Below are 16099 nucleotides of genomic sequence, written 5' to 3'. Positions count from 1 at the left end.
GCAACTTTAAATTATCTTATTGAACGAAAAACTCAATATTTGTTTTAAAATGATTTATTTGAAAAGAAAATCACAGTCTTAAAGTAAATCAGAGTCTAATCAAGCACAAAGATAAACACTGACAAAGAAAATATACCTTAATGAATATATGTACAGCACTGGGCATTCATTCAATATTGTCACTCCTCAGTTCTTTGAATTCATTATTTTTATATCTTCAACACATTATCGTTTCAGCAGTGCGTGACTGTGCAATAACTCTTATAACTCTTATATTTACAATATGCTGAAAACAAAAGCGTAGAAACATAATAGCATGGTTATTATTCATGAGTTCAACAAAACAATCACTCATTAGCTCAACATACAATGATGTTCACTGCAGTGGTAAGTGCACAAATACACAAATAAGACCAGAACATGTGAAATGTGTGTCACATCATAATCTCTCTATTATGACATTTGATGGGCGAGGAGAATCAGCAAACATTATTAGTTAATGTCAATTCAATTGAGCTAACATAACACATATGCTGTCTTTGTAACACCAATTGTATTTGTACATTTGGAAATAAACATATTTAGATAATATTTTAATTGTGCAATCAATTATAATGGAGGAAAGCCATTGTCTCATGTGGACTTCCATACATATGATTCACTCAGTGCTGTCATGCTTCAGGAAGTAAAATAGTAACAATAATAATGATAATAATGAAGTTAATAAACCTCAGTAAAGGGCCCTCCCCCCAGGCCCCCCTTACCTGGGTCCCCAAAGTACCTTGAAATGCCCCTAAATTCCCAAATCCTAAATCCTTGTATTTCCCTATGTGCATCAGTCTCTGTATACAGAGCATATGGAATCATTTGTAAATGTTTATTCTGACAGAAACAACCCCTATGAAAGGCACATTCAAGGAGTAATGCTGAAATAAGAACAATCTATATAATATAATATAAATTAAAGATATAAGCATAATCAGCTATTTGTCTTGCACTTTGTGAAGTCCACCGGACTCTGTACATTTAACAGTCTAGTCACTGCTTATAGGTACTTTTTACAGTTGAACAGGTTTATGGATATTTTGACCTCCTGAGTCTACAGAGCTCCAGACGTCATGTGACTCAGTGTGTTTACACAGCCATGTTGGCAGGAAAAGCCTCTACACAAACGAACAGCGCCAGTGCAGAGTTCAGTGTGCACGTTGAATCTGATGTATACCTGATATAACTGAGCCTTGTCATGACTCCTTTCATGTACACAGCTGGTGGAACAGACACGATACCTGCAGTACTTCATAAGAAACATTGGATTCTGTATCGATATGAAGTCCTTTGCCTGTGGATTCACATCTCTCCATCATCTATGCTCACTTTGAGCACATTTGATGGCTTTTTATGGCTGTGATCCAGTGAAAGGGAACTTGCTTGTGTGGCCCCAACTGTTGTGGCAGCCCAGGGCACAAGAACAATCTGCCACCTTCACTTTTTATTACATTATATTACATGTCATTACATTACATGTCATTTCGCAGACGCTTTTATCTAAAGCGACTTACAATGGAATTGAGTACAATCAGCCAGGGGTGGAATCAATCTTGCGACCATTGCGACCATGATGTCTTTGGCACACAGGGTACCGGTCTTAACCACTGAGCCACTCCACCCCCCCTTTATGAACACAAGCGGTGAATAGTTTCCTTGCACATTGCCTGGTATTGCTTATGGATCAATAGATTTAAATATCGCGGCTTCCTGCCACAATGCGCGCCTTGTTTCCATCTGTTGCGTACCTGGATTGACGTCAGCTACTGGAACTCTATGTTATGAAGACAGGTCTTCAAAGGTGTCCTCAAATGCTATTGACTGAACAGAAATGGTATGGCGGGCGACGGCAGAGCAATGGAGCAGGTTCTGTTGGCACATGAGTGGATTGTCTGGGTCCTTAGCCAAAACAAACACAGCCAGTGACCCTTCCTTTGACTAAAATAAGGAAACAAACATACAATATTAAAGATAAACACAAAGTGTGAAAGGATTCACAACTAGACTGTCAAAATAAACTTAGTACATTTAAAGATGAAAGAAAAGAAAATTCCCACATTACTGCTGATCGGCACTGGCGTCAATAAAAGCACCTCAATCACAGAGGCGTCTGACCCGGGAGTGGATGCTGATTGTATTTGTTTACATAACAGACAGAAGCCAAGTGCTGGTGGATTATCTGCCCCAACCAGTTGGGGTGAGAATCCCAAAGATTATAACTGTAACACATACAGTATGCACCCATCTACAGGATTCATAAAGACTGATTAAAAAACAAAAAACAAAACATCCACTCCACCTAATGAAGTCGTATCAACTGATGACCAAACCTTTACAGAACATCAACACTTACAGTATTGACTGTGTTGCACACCATACCCAAGTATGAGGTAGGACTGTGGTATCACAATATTAACAAATAATGATATATTTTTCTTTGCTTATTCTTTTGGTAAAATTACAAAAATGTTAGATTTAAAGAGCCCAATGGAAACATCTTTAGGGTCAGGCCTAGTTTAGGGTCAGTGACCTTGCACAATGTTTAAAATTGTTTTGTTTATATTGAAAAGTCAATCAGAATAATTTATACAGGGTTCCCACACCTTGGTAGAAAATTCAAGGATGTTTCAAGCACTTTCCAGGACCAAAACACTGAATGTGCTGACACAGCTTGAGCTGGGAGGGTAACTCGTCCATGGCGTCCACTTTTATTGATTTGCAGCACGCTCTGCATCTGGACGAGTGATTGTCCTTGGGATCTTGGTCAAAGTCAGTCTTTGTCATTCTCTTTGGTGAGACAGAGATCTTGGAATTTTCATTTCCCAGACATCATGCCATTTGCTCTCTCTTGCGTAACGTTGCTCACTCATTGTTCTGCATGGAATCCCATTTACGACTCGACGTTTGTTCTGCGTCGGCCTCGTCTACGTACACCAAGTGATGCAGGCCACGAAACAGCAGTTGCTTCATAACAAACAAGGGAAACATTTACCTAAATATCAAATGAACTTTCAAGGATTTCAAGGACCTGTGGGAACCCGGTTTATAATATGGGAAAGTATACACTATCCTGCTGTGTGCTTTAACTGTATTTGGGTTGGTTACTTCACCTAACCGCTGGTGGCTTGGAGTAGCTTTTTCAATTAGCCACCATAAGATACAATGACCACGTACGTATGATTGACAAGCAGAAAGAGAGACTGCAGCTCCTGCATGTAAAAGATTGCACTTGCTACTAATTATGACGAAAACGATACTGTCACAGGAGACATGGCGTCTCATGGCTGCTGCTGGTACTGGCTCTCTGTGGCTGTGTAGAAATCTCCCAGGACGCTCTGCAGGTAGTCAAAGGTGGGACGGTCCTCCGGCTTGTTCTTCCAACACTCCAGCATGATGTCATAGAGTTCCCGGGGCCAGTTTTCCAAGCGCTGCATTCGGCTTCCCTTCTCCAGGAACCGGATCACCTCTGGGTTGGTCATCCCTGGTAAGACAAGAGCATGTGTTTGTGTGGAGCAACAACATCTTAATGTAAAGACAGTTAAACAAATGATGGAGTCACTACATTTTGACTCCATCTGTTTTTATTACTATGATATGTCATTTTTTTGTTATCACAGTCACATTGTGTCTAATTTAGTTAATTAGGGCTGCAATGATAAATCAATTATTAATCGATCACTAAATTAATCACCAACTGTTTTGATAATTTATGAATCAGTTTGAGGTTGTTGTTTTTTTAAATAATTACAAAAAGCTTTCTTATTGTTCATTAATTGTGTTTTGTGGACGAAACAAGACGATGTTTGGGAAACATTTTCTCACATTTAATGGACGAAAATAATCAAAACATTAAGCAATTTTGAAAATGATTGCTTTTTGCAGCCCTAATTTAAATAATGAGTCAAAAATTATTTTTAATTGTGTGCCTTTTGCTCACATTGCTGTGCAAAGGTTATGTAATAGATAACGGGACAAAATGGTTGTTCACACACTGCACCTGTTAAGTCCTTGCTTCAGAGACATTCCTGAAAAAAAAGCATGTCTGTATGAACGTTGGTGTTAATGACTGACGTACCTGGGTATGGTGTGCGTCCATAGCTGATAATCTCAGTCAATAAGACGCCAAAGGACCAGACATCAGATTTGATGGTGAAGGATCCGTAGTTGATGGCCTCTGGTGCCGTCCATTTGATGGGAAATTTGGCTCCTATTTTTTTTTAAACACATTAAATATTAAACATTAAAAATGTAAAGAATTAAACAAAATGTGACTTTTTTTTCAACACCTACTAAAAAAAGCAAGCATCCCTGAACAAAGTGCTGATTATTTTGTGTTATAATATTTGAAAAACACGATGATTAAACACGTAACACTTGTTAAACACACTTAACATCGTAAACTGTGAATGTTAGACTCAACAGCTGTCCTTCCATTTACTTCCATTAAGGGGCGCATTTCTATAAAGGACAGGCATTTAAGCCTTAATCTAGTAACTGAAACAAACAGAAGTTACAGTCTGTTCCAACCTAAGAGTAAATCCCAGACAAGAAAACACTGCACACAGTTTTAAACGAAAGATTCTGAAATGTACCAAAGTAGGATCAAGAAGAAATGTCTTTAGAAAAGTTGTTGTTTGATGATCATTGTCTGATAAAGTCACACTCAGCTTCATGTGACTATTTTTGCCACCGACAGAGCATTTCCCCCTGAACTGAAACAGTAACTGTTCCCATTTCTTCTGTTCCCCAGTTTCTTAAACACTTCTGCTGACGGTGCCTGGCTCAGCCATGAGAACTGTGTGTGTGTGTGTGTGTGAATACCTTCTCTGGCTGTGTACTCGTTGTCTTCAATGATCCGAGCGAGGCCAAAGTCAGCTATTTTGCACACTAATGCTTTGCTGACCAGGATGTTGGCTGCCCTCAGGTCTCTGTGGATGTAGTTCCTCTGCTCGATGTAGGCCATGCCCTCTGCAGTCTACACACAACAAGTCAGTGTGTGAGAGCCAAAACAAGCATCAAACACTCCCCATGCTCTCATGTACTATGTGCATTTGGTGAGTGGAAACAAAACAGTGCTGCTCTTATGTTTGACAGACTTTTGTGCCAGTTTTGTTGAAATGAAGTGGTAAAAAAGTTGAAGTGTGACAACCATCCATTTATTTTCTACCACAGGGTCACACCCAGGACAGATCTCCAGTCCAACACAGGTCAGACAACCATTCACTCTCACACTCACATCTACGGTCAGTTTAGAGTGTCCTGGTAACCTCGTCCCCAGTCTGCACTGGAGGACCATGGGAGGACACCAGAGTACCTGAGGAGAACCCAGTCAAACCTGGGATCTGAACCAGTAACCTTCTTGTTGTAAGGCAACAATGCTAGCCACAGCACAAACCACACAATCCTTAATTTCTTAATTAGCTAAGGTAAGGATCTTCTGCCTTTAGGTGTCGCCACAGCGGATCATCTACCTCCCTCTTACACCAACTGTCATCCTACACAACATCCATGGACCTTCACTGGGGTCCATCTTCAACGCCCCTTTGTCCAAAATAATAAAACTTCCTCAGCTTGTGGACAAACCATGTGAACCTTGACTCTCTTGCTGTATTTCCAAACCGTTCAACCTGAGTTGTCCCTCCATGATGCTCATTTCCAATCCTGTACATCCTGGTCACTCGTCCAACTCTGCCTTCTTAGAACTAGAAGCAGTGGGCGCCCGGGGACCAACTCCAGATTGAATGTCATGAAGAATTACCCAAACACATGTTTTGGTAGAAGTGGTCGAAGTAAACTGAAGCAAACACACAAACACAGAGAGAACATGCAAACTCAACACTGACCGGGATCTTCTTACTCTGAGGCACCAGCGCTCACCACTGTTCCTGAAGTGTTATTAGTGCAGTTATTAGGAATTAAAGAGTAAAAGAGCCAAAGTTGTAAAGTGAGACAGTTGATGACAATGGCCAGATTGACTAAATACATTTATCAGTGGATTTTTAAAGGCTTCAGCCGAGACAGCAGAGCCGATATCAGGAGATCACGAGGGTATTTTATCAGTGATATGTCTTCAAAATGCAGCATCTTCTTTAAGTTGCTATGTGTCACCCAACACTGATACAAACAGACATGCGTGAGGATTCAGTCACACCGTGTACCATCTCCTTTGTGGTAGCACCTGATAAGACCAACCTGTCAAACTTATCTCAAACTCACTCACGGCAGGACTGAATGAAATCAGGCGGCTCTAACCTTCTTCCTCTTCCTTCCCCTCTCTGTTCTTTGTATTTAAATGTGGGCATGATACGTAACTCCCTCACTGTCACACTCGTTAATGGGTTCTCATTTTCTCAGCCCTCGGCAGTGTCTGTGGAGGCTGATTGTTGTGGACATGTTGATGCTGATGGCACAGACAATAAGTGAATCTCTCTCAAAACAATGGCTAGAATGTGAGGATCAGTTCTGACGAGCTGATGTTCGGAATGAAGGAGTGAGGAGTGAAGGAGTGAAAGTAATTCTCACCTGAGCAGAGAAGTCGATGAGCTTGGGGAGAGTGATGCGGTTTCCTTCATCGCTCTTTAAGAAGTCTAACAAACTACCTGCAGACAGTGAGCGATGGACAAGGATGTTAAATACTTTGATTTTTTTTGTTCTGTAATTATATCAAAGGGCTTTTTATGCTTAAACAGGCGAGACACACACACACACACACACACACACACACCCTTCTCCATGAACTCAGTGATGATGTAGATGGGCTCCTCCTTGGTGACCACAGCATGCAGTCGGACCAGTTTGTCGTGCTGAATGGACTTCATCAGGTTTGCCTCAGCCATGAACGCCTCCACAGACATGCTGCCAGGCTTCATGGTCTTCACTGCAACTTTGGTGTGCTTATTGTACGTAGCTGAAAACAAGAGAGCAACGGGCGAATTAGAGAATGAGTTCCAAACCTCCCGTAAGCCTCAGAAACTGGATTCTACAAACTCACCCATCCAGACTTCTCCAAACTGGCCTGCACCAAGTCTCCTGTCCAGTTTGAGAGAAGATCGAGGGATTTCCCAGGCGTCTTTCTCCCAGGGTTTCTCAGGTTTGGGACTTAGACATGCGTTGGTCAGGGTTTGGCAGAGACCATCTCCCTGCTCTGCAATCAGCGGAAAAAACAGAAGAATTCAACTGAGGGCCTTTCTGTGTGTGTGCATCTTCTCCTGTCCACAGTCCAAAAACATGCAGAGGTTAATTGGACACTATAATTTGACCCTGCGATGGACTTATCTTATTATCAGTTGGGATAAAGCGTTAAGACACAGAACACAACCTTGTAATATGTCGCCATTTTACCCTCTTGTCTTAGATGGAGTCAAATTTCATCAGCATGTAAATCTTATACAACCAAAAACCTAGTTTGTGAGGTCAGGTGACCTTTGACCAATCAATTACTCATCATTCATCCTTCAGAGCAAGTGACTATTTGTGTCAAAGTGAAGACATGCATGTGTAACTGCAACATAGCAGACAATACTGGTTCCCAACTGTAGGGGGAACCCCAGAGCAAATCCTGCACTGTGTCGCTTTAAATAACTGGCAGTGCTGAACTCACTCTTGTAATGGCTGACCAGCTCGTGCAGGGTGCTGAAGGTGATGCGGGGTGAAATGTAGAATCCTCCGTTGTCCAGAGTCCGGATCTTATAATGTTTGACTGATCCGCCGGCCTGGGCGTCCTGGTCCCTCACGGATAGAGAATAGCTGCCTGTGGTAAAGGAGAAAGAAAGAAAGAGAAAGTGAAGTTTCTGTTTCTCACTCAGCACCAAAGTTACGTTGTTTTTCAGGTGGAACCTCTGCTGCCAGTAGTTCTTTGTAGCTTCAGGCCTCACTCACCCACGGTGGTCTCACTGTCTCGGATCATGAAGGATCCTACTTTGTTCCCTGGGGCCAGCAGCTGCCGCTCGGCATCTTTCCTGCTCACGCCCTTAAAGAACCACCTTAAAAACAGGAAACCCATGAGTTAGTATGGAATATAATAGTGTTTCTTCTTGTTTTATGTCAGCTGGCACCCACTATGACGCATTACTGCCTCCTTTAACCTTATACGCTACCTTAACTTTAATACACCTATAGAAGTTCTTGCTGATTTATGGGACTTTTATGATTACGATTGTGATTGTGATTGTGATATTTGATGTTTTGATGTTTGTTTTTCTGTAACTGTGATGATTACGAGCAAAATTTCTGTTTGCTGGTAATCATCAGCACGGAGAGGTCGCCTGTCGCTCTACAACACAAGGAACAGGAACCATGGTTGATAGTGAAAAGAAACAACCATTTCTCCTCTCTTCTTAAGAAAATACACTGATGCCATCGTCACAAATCACAAATTGCACAAAAAGGATCCGGCAACAGATGTGACGCAACAAATCACATTGCCTGAGCCCGGGTATCCCCCCCTGTCCCCGCCCCCCCGTCCCTCCCCCGTATAGATGAATCATTTCTTGCTCTTTGGTATTTTTTATATTGATCGAAAATATCAAAAATGTAAATAATGTTGAATAATCTTGTTTGATGTTGCCGGCTAGACCAAAACACCGTCCTTCTGTAGAACCACCATTATTGCCAAAGCCAGTAGTTAAGGTCAGAACACTATTACATTATCGTACATAAGATAAGACAAGATAAAGGTTTTTGTCTTCTTAAATGTGAATATTTTCAATAATTAAATAAGTTTTTGTAAACTGAAATTATTCTCATTTCAACATGTAATGGACCAGACAACTTATCAATTATGTTGTATTATGTAATATTAACATTGTGGAACTCAAATGTTATGTAGTGCATATACATTCACTTGTGTGTGAACTTACTCCTCCACCTCCAGCGTATCTTTGGCTACATAATTACTGGGGATGTAGCCTTCCTGACCCGTGCTGACTAACATCGCTCTCCACCACTCTCCCATTCTGCACAGACAGACAGAGAGAGAGAGAGAGACAGACAGACAGACAGACAGAGAGGAAGAAGAGGAGAAATGTGATAAACCAAACAACGAAGAGAGAATCTTTCTCTCTGCTGATCTTCCACTTACTCCTCCAAGATCTTGAGCTTATCTCCCTTCTTGAAGCCAAGGTCTCCATCGTGAATGGCCTCGTAGTCGAACAGTGCCATGGCTATACTCTCTCCTAATGCAAGGAGGGCAAGACAGAAAGTGTGACTTTGTTTGTGGACATTGTGTGTGTGTGTGTGTGTGCGTGTGTGTGTTGCCCTGCACTTTGACTATGTGCCTGACTTCCTTGTACAGTACGAGTGCTAATAATAGCAGTCCAGAGTGAGACTGTGTGAGACTATCGCTGTGTACTTTCACATGTTGTGTGTTTCTCTGCATCTAAACCGCGCTGCTGTTTAAGCGGGGCTAGCTCATGTGTGCGGCGGCTCGACACGTGTTCCTGACATGTGAACAATCTTCAACTGAACGTTCTTGAGAGACGTCTTTGAAAACTTTCCACTGCACTTCTTTCTTTTTTTTTTTAAATCAGTCTTACCCAACACACAGAGTTTATTAAACCTGGACGTGTGTGGCTTTGAGCGCTTGCTTGGTCATGTGATAACTGTTGGCAATGCCAGTGCAGGCGAGGGTGCAGTTGACAACATAGAAGAAGAAAAAAATAGTTATGATTGGTTCATTCCAAACGATATGTGAAGTAGTGACTTTAACTTTGAAAACTTGTGAGCTCAGAAAGTTTCCACTTGTTAACGATAGAGCACATTTAAAACATCTTAAGTAAACTCAGGAAACATCAGAGGCTTGAGTTACAGTAAATCATGTGGTGTCGGCTCATTTCAACTCTCTAAACAACAACATCATCAACGATCAACTGTAAAGGCAGAATCACGACTCACCGTATGAATTGGACTGAGTTTTGTTCTGAAAAGAGAGAGAGACAGGGACATGTGGTGTCAGAGAAGACAGTTCTATCAACACTCTATGAGAATATGAACATATTCACTATTGTCAAAGCTACAATAAACAATGTTTCTGAATAAACTTTATTCATTTTGTGTAAGGGCCAGGTCCAACACACGTGTCCACGTCCACATGATGTCAGTTTCATCATCCGCCCGTTTACGTGTTGGTCTGCACCAAACCCCCACAAGGACAAATGAAAAGATTGGAAACTAGGGATTGACAGATGTTGTTTTTTTTAAGCCAATATCAATATTATTACTAGTTATTAGACTGATAACTCATATTGTGAGTGGGTAAAATCATGTTACATCCAAAATAAAGCTATTAAATGATGTGTAAAGTGCATTCTTATGTGTGCAAGAAATAATGGCCCAAACTTCAGCAGTGAGAGATTTCACGTAGCGGTCAGCTGTTGGAGAGCAATGGCCTACAGGGGGCGACAGCAGCAGAGCTCGCTGTGTACTGTATTATGCAATTACTTCATAAAATCGGTGATCATTAAAATAAAAGGGCGTCCAATAATCTGCACAAATCTCCAAAAACCCCAGAAACTTGCTTGAGCTCATACGAGGAAGACGAGCAGCACTCAAACCAATACAAGTGGAAATGGATTGTGACACTTCACACGGTTGATGTGCTTATGTGTGAAAATGTGACACTGCCCTGATAGTGAGAGAAAAATGCCACCGTTCATGTTTGGTCTGATACAATTTTCACATAAAAGCATTTTGGGACTAAAACCTCAGTCGTGAGCTCTGTTTACAGCATTCACATCATAACTCTGCCTAAATGGCTTTGGACCCCATTGTAAAAGAGAAATTGTGAATGAATGAATAAATTCTACTTTCTTCACTTGTGTGTCCTGCAATGGCCTGACGTTCTTATATGAATCCGTGACTAAACAAGAAAGCAAATAAAGACGTTTCTATGTTCATATGTTGATCTTTAAAGAGCACATTTACTTTTCACAGTGAGTCCAAAAAACAGGAAGGAAGAACTCGGTCATATCAGCAGTGAAAATCAGGCCGTTGCCGGTGGTTTGCAGTGAGTTTTAAACGTGAGACACGAAGGTGAAAGAAACCATAGAGAAATGAAAGTAGTGACTGGACATTGATGAACAGTATTTCAGGTGTTGCTTAATTATGGGCTTTTGATTAGACATGGCCTGTTTCAGTGTGCTGGTTCTGCTTCTGTCACTTCCTCTTTGTTCACTGAGGGGAGACGAGGTGTTGGCGTCAGCACAGGAAACAGTAGCCAGGGGAACCACACTTCAGACGCTGCAGCACTTTAAACCACTGACATCAAACTGTGGTGCATGCAGCGTCATGGCTGAAGCCAGTCAATCTCTGTGTGTGTGTGTGTTGGACACAGGTGCACCCATGGTTAATAATACTGCGCTAACCCTAACCCCGGGGGGGGGGGGGGTGTTTATAGGTCACGTATTCAGGCTTTAAAACATAGGATTCTTTTTTCGTCTTCTTATGTGTTGTTATATGTTGTTGAGTCACTTATATCACATTTTTAGTCGTGATATAAAGTCACAAAATGAGCGTTTTTCTTTTGTTTTTGTTCATAAAAAGGAGCCAAGTGAACTTTGAACTGTGAACTCAATCTGACTTTAAACATTTTGCTGCACACTTTTTGCTCAGGTGTGTTTATATAGTTGGTGAAAATGAATGTGCAACACTATTTAGCCTCTGTACGTACTGTATGTTTAAACATTTACATTTAAAGGGTAAAATGTCATTTTTTGTTTGAATTAAAAGCAATGATACACTTATATAAATATATAATATAAACATGTGGACTTATGGATAGAATATTCAATGTCTGTCTTTAAACCCTGTGAACCTGACGTGGGTGGATTTTCTTTTCACTTCTTTTTTTTAGGGCGTTTTAAGTGTTTGTGAAGCAACGTGCTGTTTATCGGTAACACTTACATTACAGTACAGTTACAACATGGACATGAACAGTGTCAACCCGATTACACCATTTCATTTTCTTGGTAACCACAGTGGTAATAAGGTGAAATTATGAAGTTATGATAATTATTATAACATTTGTGAATCTAAATGTGTTACACACGTAACAGCATAAGATTATTTAGCGATTTAAAAGTTATTACCAGTTTTCTGCCCAGAGTCAAACAAACAACTTTTTAAATAAAGCAATATTTCCCATGATCAGTTCTCTAAATGACTGCTCAGTGTTCTGTTACTTACAGCTTTGTTTGCTGAGCTCCCTGTGGTGGGGTCTTTGGTGTAGTGGGCCGCCTGCGCTCGGTTCTGCTGCTCATCTCGATCCGTGTCTTTGCTGTGAATCTCTTGCTCCTTCTTTGAGCCCACACAGCCCATGGTGCCTCCTGCAGGACAACAGCCGGGGAGACGCAGGTGGTCAGCAGCACAGACAGTTTTTTAAGTTAACACAAACTTCACTTTTCCCCCTCAAAATGTTATAATGCCACTGACAGGGGTGTCCAACTTGTGGCCCCCAGTCCATGTCCTGTGGCCCTACACTCAATATTTTCATATTAATAATAATAAGAATACAGTAGGTTATATTTATCCCATTATTCAATTTATATAGTGTATATAGTGTTTGAATCATGGTTTTCTTGTCATCAGGTATATCATGTATATATCATGTATATGTATATGTATATGTATATGTATATGTATACATACACACATCAAAACAGTCAATTTATAATAAATAATTTGCCACACAAATTAACACTAAATACCAGTAAAAGTGTATTTCTACTGTCACTGTGAATATGTATTATTATATACAGTAAGGATAATGGACGTAAACATACAGGCAGTTTGACAGATGGATTGCATTGTGGGTAATGTAAGTGGTCAATACTGAAATAACACAGCAAACTAAAATAGCAAGAACGTATTCTCACGTCTCTTCAGCTGAAATCTATTTTCAGTCAGTTAATGATAATAATAACAATTACAGATTCAGACCTAAATTGCTATGGCAACAGCTTTGGTGCTCAGACAAACATGAACAAGTCACGTACACGTCAAAGCATCATCGATGGATTATTATTAGATTTAGAAGTGACAAGTCAATAACTGGATACTGTTTAATACAATAGGATTTGAATGCTTAATAATGACCTCATGTCTTCCTCTTTGACTATAAATGTTATTATAACTGACTATAAATATAAGCAAACAAGTTTAAAAAGGACTTCTTCAGTCATTCATACTTACTCTGCAATCTATGAAACAATTATTAATTATTCTGCAAACACGTTTTTATAGACACATGATATGCAGATACTTTGCCAATAAATCAGCCTTTAATAAAAAGTACATATTTATTATGAATTCATTTGCTTGCAACAGTAATCTAATATTTTTAGTGCATTGTTTCTGTTTATTTCTCTGTGTGTTTTCCTCAGATTCATCTTCCTGGGAGTATCAAACATTTATTAATCCTACAGTGTTTAGATTATATAGATTATGACTTGTTTTCCACACACAGCAGAGACGTGGCACCTCCATAAATGGGCAGAGACGGTGTAAAAATGGAATATCACATGATGGCGTTAGATATTGATGGCCACGGGGGGAAGAGTGACCAAAACAAAGACACCTTATAGCTGCTTATGTAATCTCTCCATCATTCCTGATCATTACAGCCATCAAGATATTCCAAGAATGAGCTCCTTATCTAAATAATATTAGAACACAAATTCCTCTTTTAAGTGTCTGTACTATTTAGTGAATACGTTGTGTTCTCTCTGCAAATGTGTGTGTGTGTGTGTGTGTGTGAGAACAAAGAGGGAACTGTGTTTACAGACACTCTGTGTTTTATACCACATGTTTGTTCACATAGTTGCAGAGAACAGATGATAATTATACTTTGAATCATATCTCTCAGCTCAGATCATCACAAACAAACAAACAAACAAACAAACAAAGTCGATCATTTTTAAAAAGCCAAACTGTGTCCACGTGTGCTTCAGTCTTTACCGTCAGTGCAATGGAAAATCTTTCATCTGAACATTGAGACACAGGAAGTTCCTGAGGTCAAAGCTGGTGGTGTTACTGTAGCTCTTTGCTTCCTTTTTCCTCTCTGGTCCTCGACCATGTTCCTCTTTAGATGTCTAATCAAAGAAACTCAGGTTTTCTTTGGACCGTTTCACTCTCTATTTAAATCCCTTTAGACTCTTCAGCAAACACAAGACACAAGAAAACCTGAGGGTGACGGTGGTGCAGCTGAAACAAATATCCCCTGCCGTTAACAAATATTAGGAGCTTGTCAAATGAAAACCGCGTGTACTTATACACTATAAATACACGCGGTTCTGTGTACTAATGAATGCCTTTATTTTCAACAAAAACAAAAGAGCAAAGAGCAATGTAGCGACCGAGCTAATGTCACCTCGAAGCTAATGTCTACACCGGCCATAACATTAGCGGCGATTAGCTAACATTAGCAAGCTAGCATCAACTACTAAGTAACAAAGTAACAAGTAACCAGTAACCAGTAACAAGTAACAAGTAACCAGTAACCAGTAACCAGTAACAAGTAACAAGTAAAGTATGTTGCTTTCCATTTACAGCGGAGGTTGGAAGTCGGAACTGGGACTTTTTTGAAATGAAAAAATATAAAACAAAACAAAACAAAGCATGGACACAAATGTATCTCAGGCTAGCCATTGTTAGCAACACCAGTAAATAAACAGGTATTTAGTGCATAAAAGCAGCGTAGCAACACGTGCACAACTGTTTTACTGTGACACAAATCACACAGAAGTGTGTTTTAAATATATATTTAACTACTCGGAAATTCCAACTTCCGTCCACAACTGAAGTGTAAGTATGAGTCTGAGGTCTGGTTCACGCAGTTCCCAGCAAACACACACAGAGAGAAATGATTAGTTTGCATAATTATATTCCAACAACTTTAAAAAAAGAATGATGACAGAGATTTTATGGCAACTGCAGCATGTTGGTTCCCTGCTTCTTGAGGATGTGAAAACATGAATCTGTGAGAAATGATTTGTTGATAATGATATTGACCTTCTACCAACACAATGAAGCAGATATGAGCCGATACAACACTCAGTATCAGTGAATGTAAAGAAAATGAAGCAACAGTGTTTCAGCTGAATACTGTCAGACTCTAGTTATAATTATTATTATTATAATAAAAGTGTATCGGTGATGTCGGTATCAGACACATGTTATAGTTTCAGTGTCCAGGCGGAAACTGAAGTCAGTGTGAACCAAGCGTTGCATTCAGCTCTTGCACACGGTGTCACCACTTTTCCAAAGGTCCCGTTGAGATGCTGCTGTGACAGTGATGGAGCTGAGCCACAGGTCCTCACACCTCACACCTCCAAAGACCAAACAGCACACACTCGTCCTGTCATCAGCAGGCTGGGAACAGCAGTGAAGTTCTCATGTGGGTCCAGACCACCAGTCCAAAGTGTCTTCAGTCTTACAGTGAAGTGGCATTACACAGTATTTTCTATGACGGTAAGAACGGTGGCTTTATGTCAACGTCAGCAGGTTTCCTGACACTCCTTCTTGAGCATGTGAAAAATATGAATTTGTGAGAAATGATGATGTTGTAGTTCCATTTCTGTTTGTTCCTCGTGACATCAGCCTTAAAATGAGGCTTTTAAATGTCCATGCTGTCCATGCTGTGTGCGGTCGGGAGTCTCTGGAGTCACTTTTTTACGGGTGACGTTTCACAATGACGTCACGTTGTATATTATATATATTTAGAACTCTACGAGCAGATTTTAGCTGTGTGCAGGAAAGTCCTGTTAAAGAACCGATCAGGTCACACATACTGCACCTGAGCTTCAGTGTGCAGATATTTATACGCAGATTACACAGTTGATAAAGGGTTGTCGACGTAATGTCACAGCAGTTTAACGAGGAGATTGTTAGGGTCTCTATTTTGATCATGTGGTAGAAGATGAGGATGGCAGTGAGACGTCTTCAGGTTATAATCCCCCTGATTACGTCCACACGCCCTCTTACTAATCAGTCATCCTAGAATTGATTGGCCTGAACTTTCCTGGGAAAATTTCCTTGCAATTCCCACCAAAAAGTCCATTAG

The 16099-nt window shown here is 40.4% G+C and overlaps 1 protein-coding gene across 1 annotated transcript in view; it reads right to left on the bottom strand.

Annotated features, from left to right (window-relative positions):
- Positions 1-44: 44 nt before the first annotated feature.
- The window catches only part of hck (HCK proto-oncogene, Src family tyrosine kinase), an 18224-nt gene continuing 2169 nt past the window's right edge, over positions 45-16099 (bottom strand). The window contains exons 2-13 of the mRNA XM_058643538.1: positions 12226-12365; positions 9937-9961; positions 9125-9218; positions 8904-8999; positions 7924-8027; positions 7646-7795; positions 7037-7189; positions 6770-6952; positions 6568-6644; positions 4867-5020; positions 4121-4252; positions 45-3526 (exon numbers count right to left, since the gene is read on the bottom strand). Coding sequence (XP_058499521.1) covers positions 3324-3526; positions 4121-4252; positions 4867-5020; positions 6568-6644; positions 6770-6952; positions 7037-7189; positions 7646-7795; positions 7924-8027; positions 8904-8999; positions 9125-9218; positions 9937-9961; positions 12226-12357 — 1503 coding nt within the window. The 5' untranslated portion in view covers positions 12358-12365 and the 3' untranslated portion in view covers positions 45-3323. The remainder of the gene's footprint in view (positions 3527-4120; positions 4253-4866; positions 5021-6567; positions 6645-6769; positions 6953-7036; positions 7190-7645; positions 7796-7923; positions 8028-8903; positions 9000-9124; positions 9219-9936; positions 9962-12225; positions 12366-16099) is intronic.

The sequence above is a fragment of the Solea solea genome, chromosome 11 (genome assembly GCF_958295425.1).
Source record: "Solea solea chromosome 11, fSolSol10.1, whole genome shotgun sequence".
NCBI classification, from domain to species: Eukaryota; Metazoa; Chordata; class Actinopteri; order Pleuronectiformes; family Soleidae; genus Solea; species Solea solea.
The sequence above is the reverse complement of the archived record's forward strand: the minus strand, read 5'-3'. Positions and strand labels throughout refer to the sequence as shown.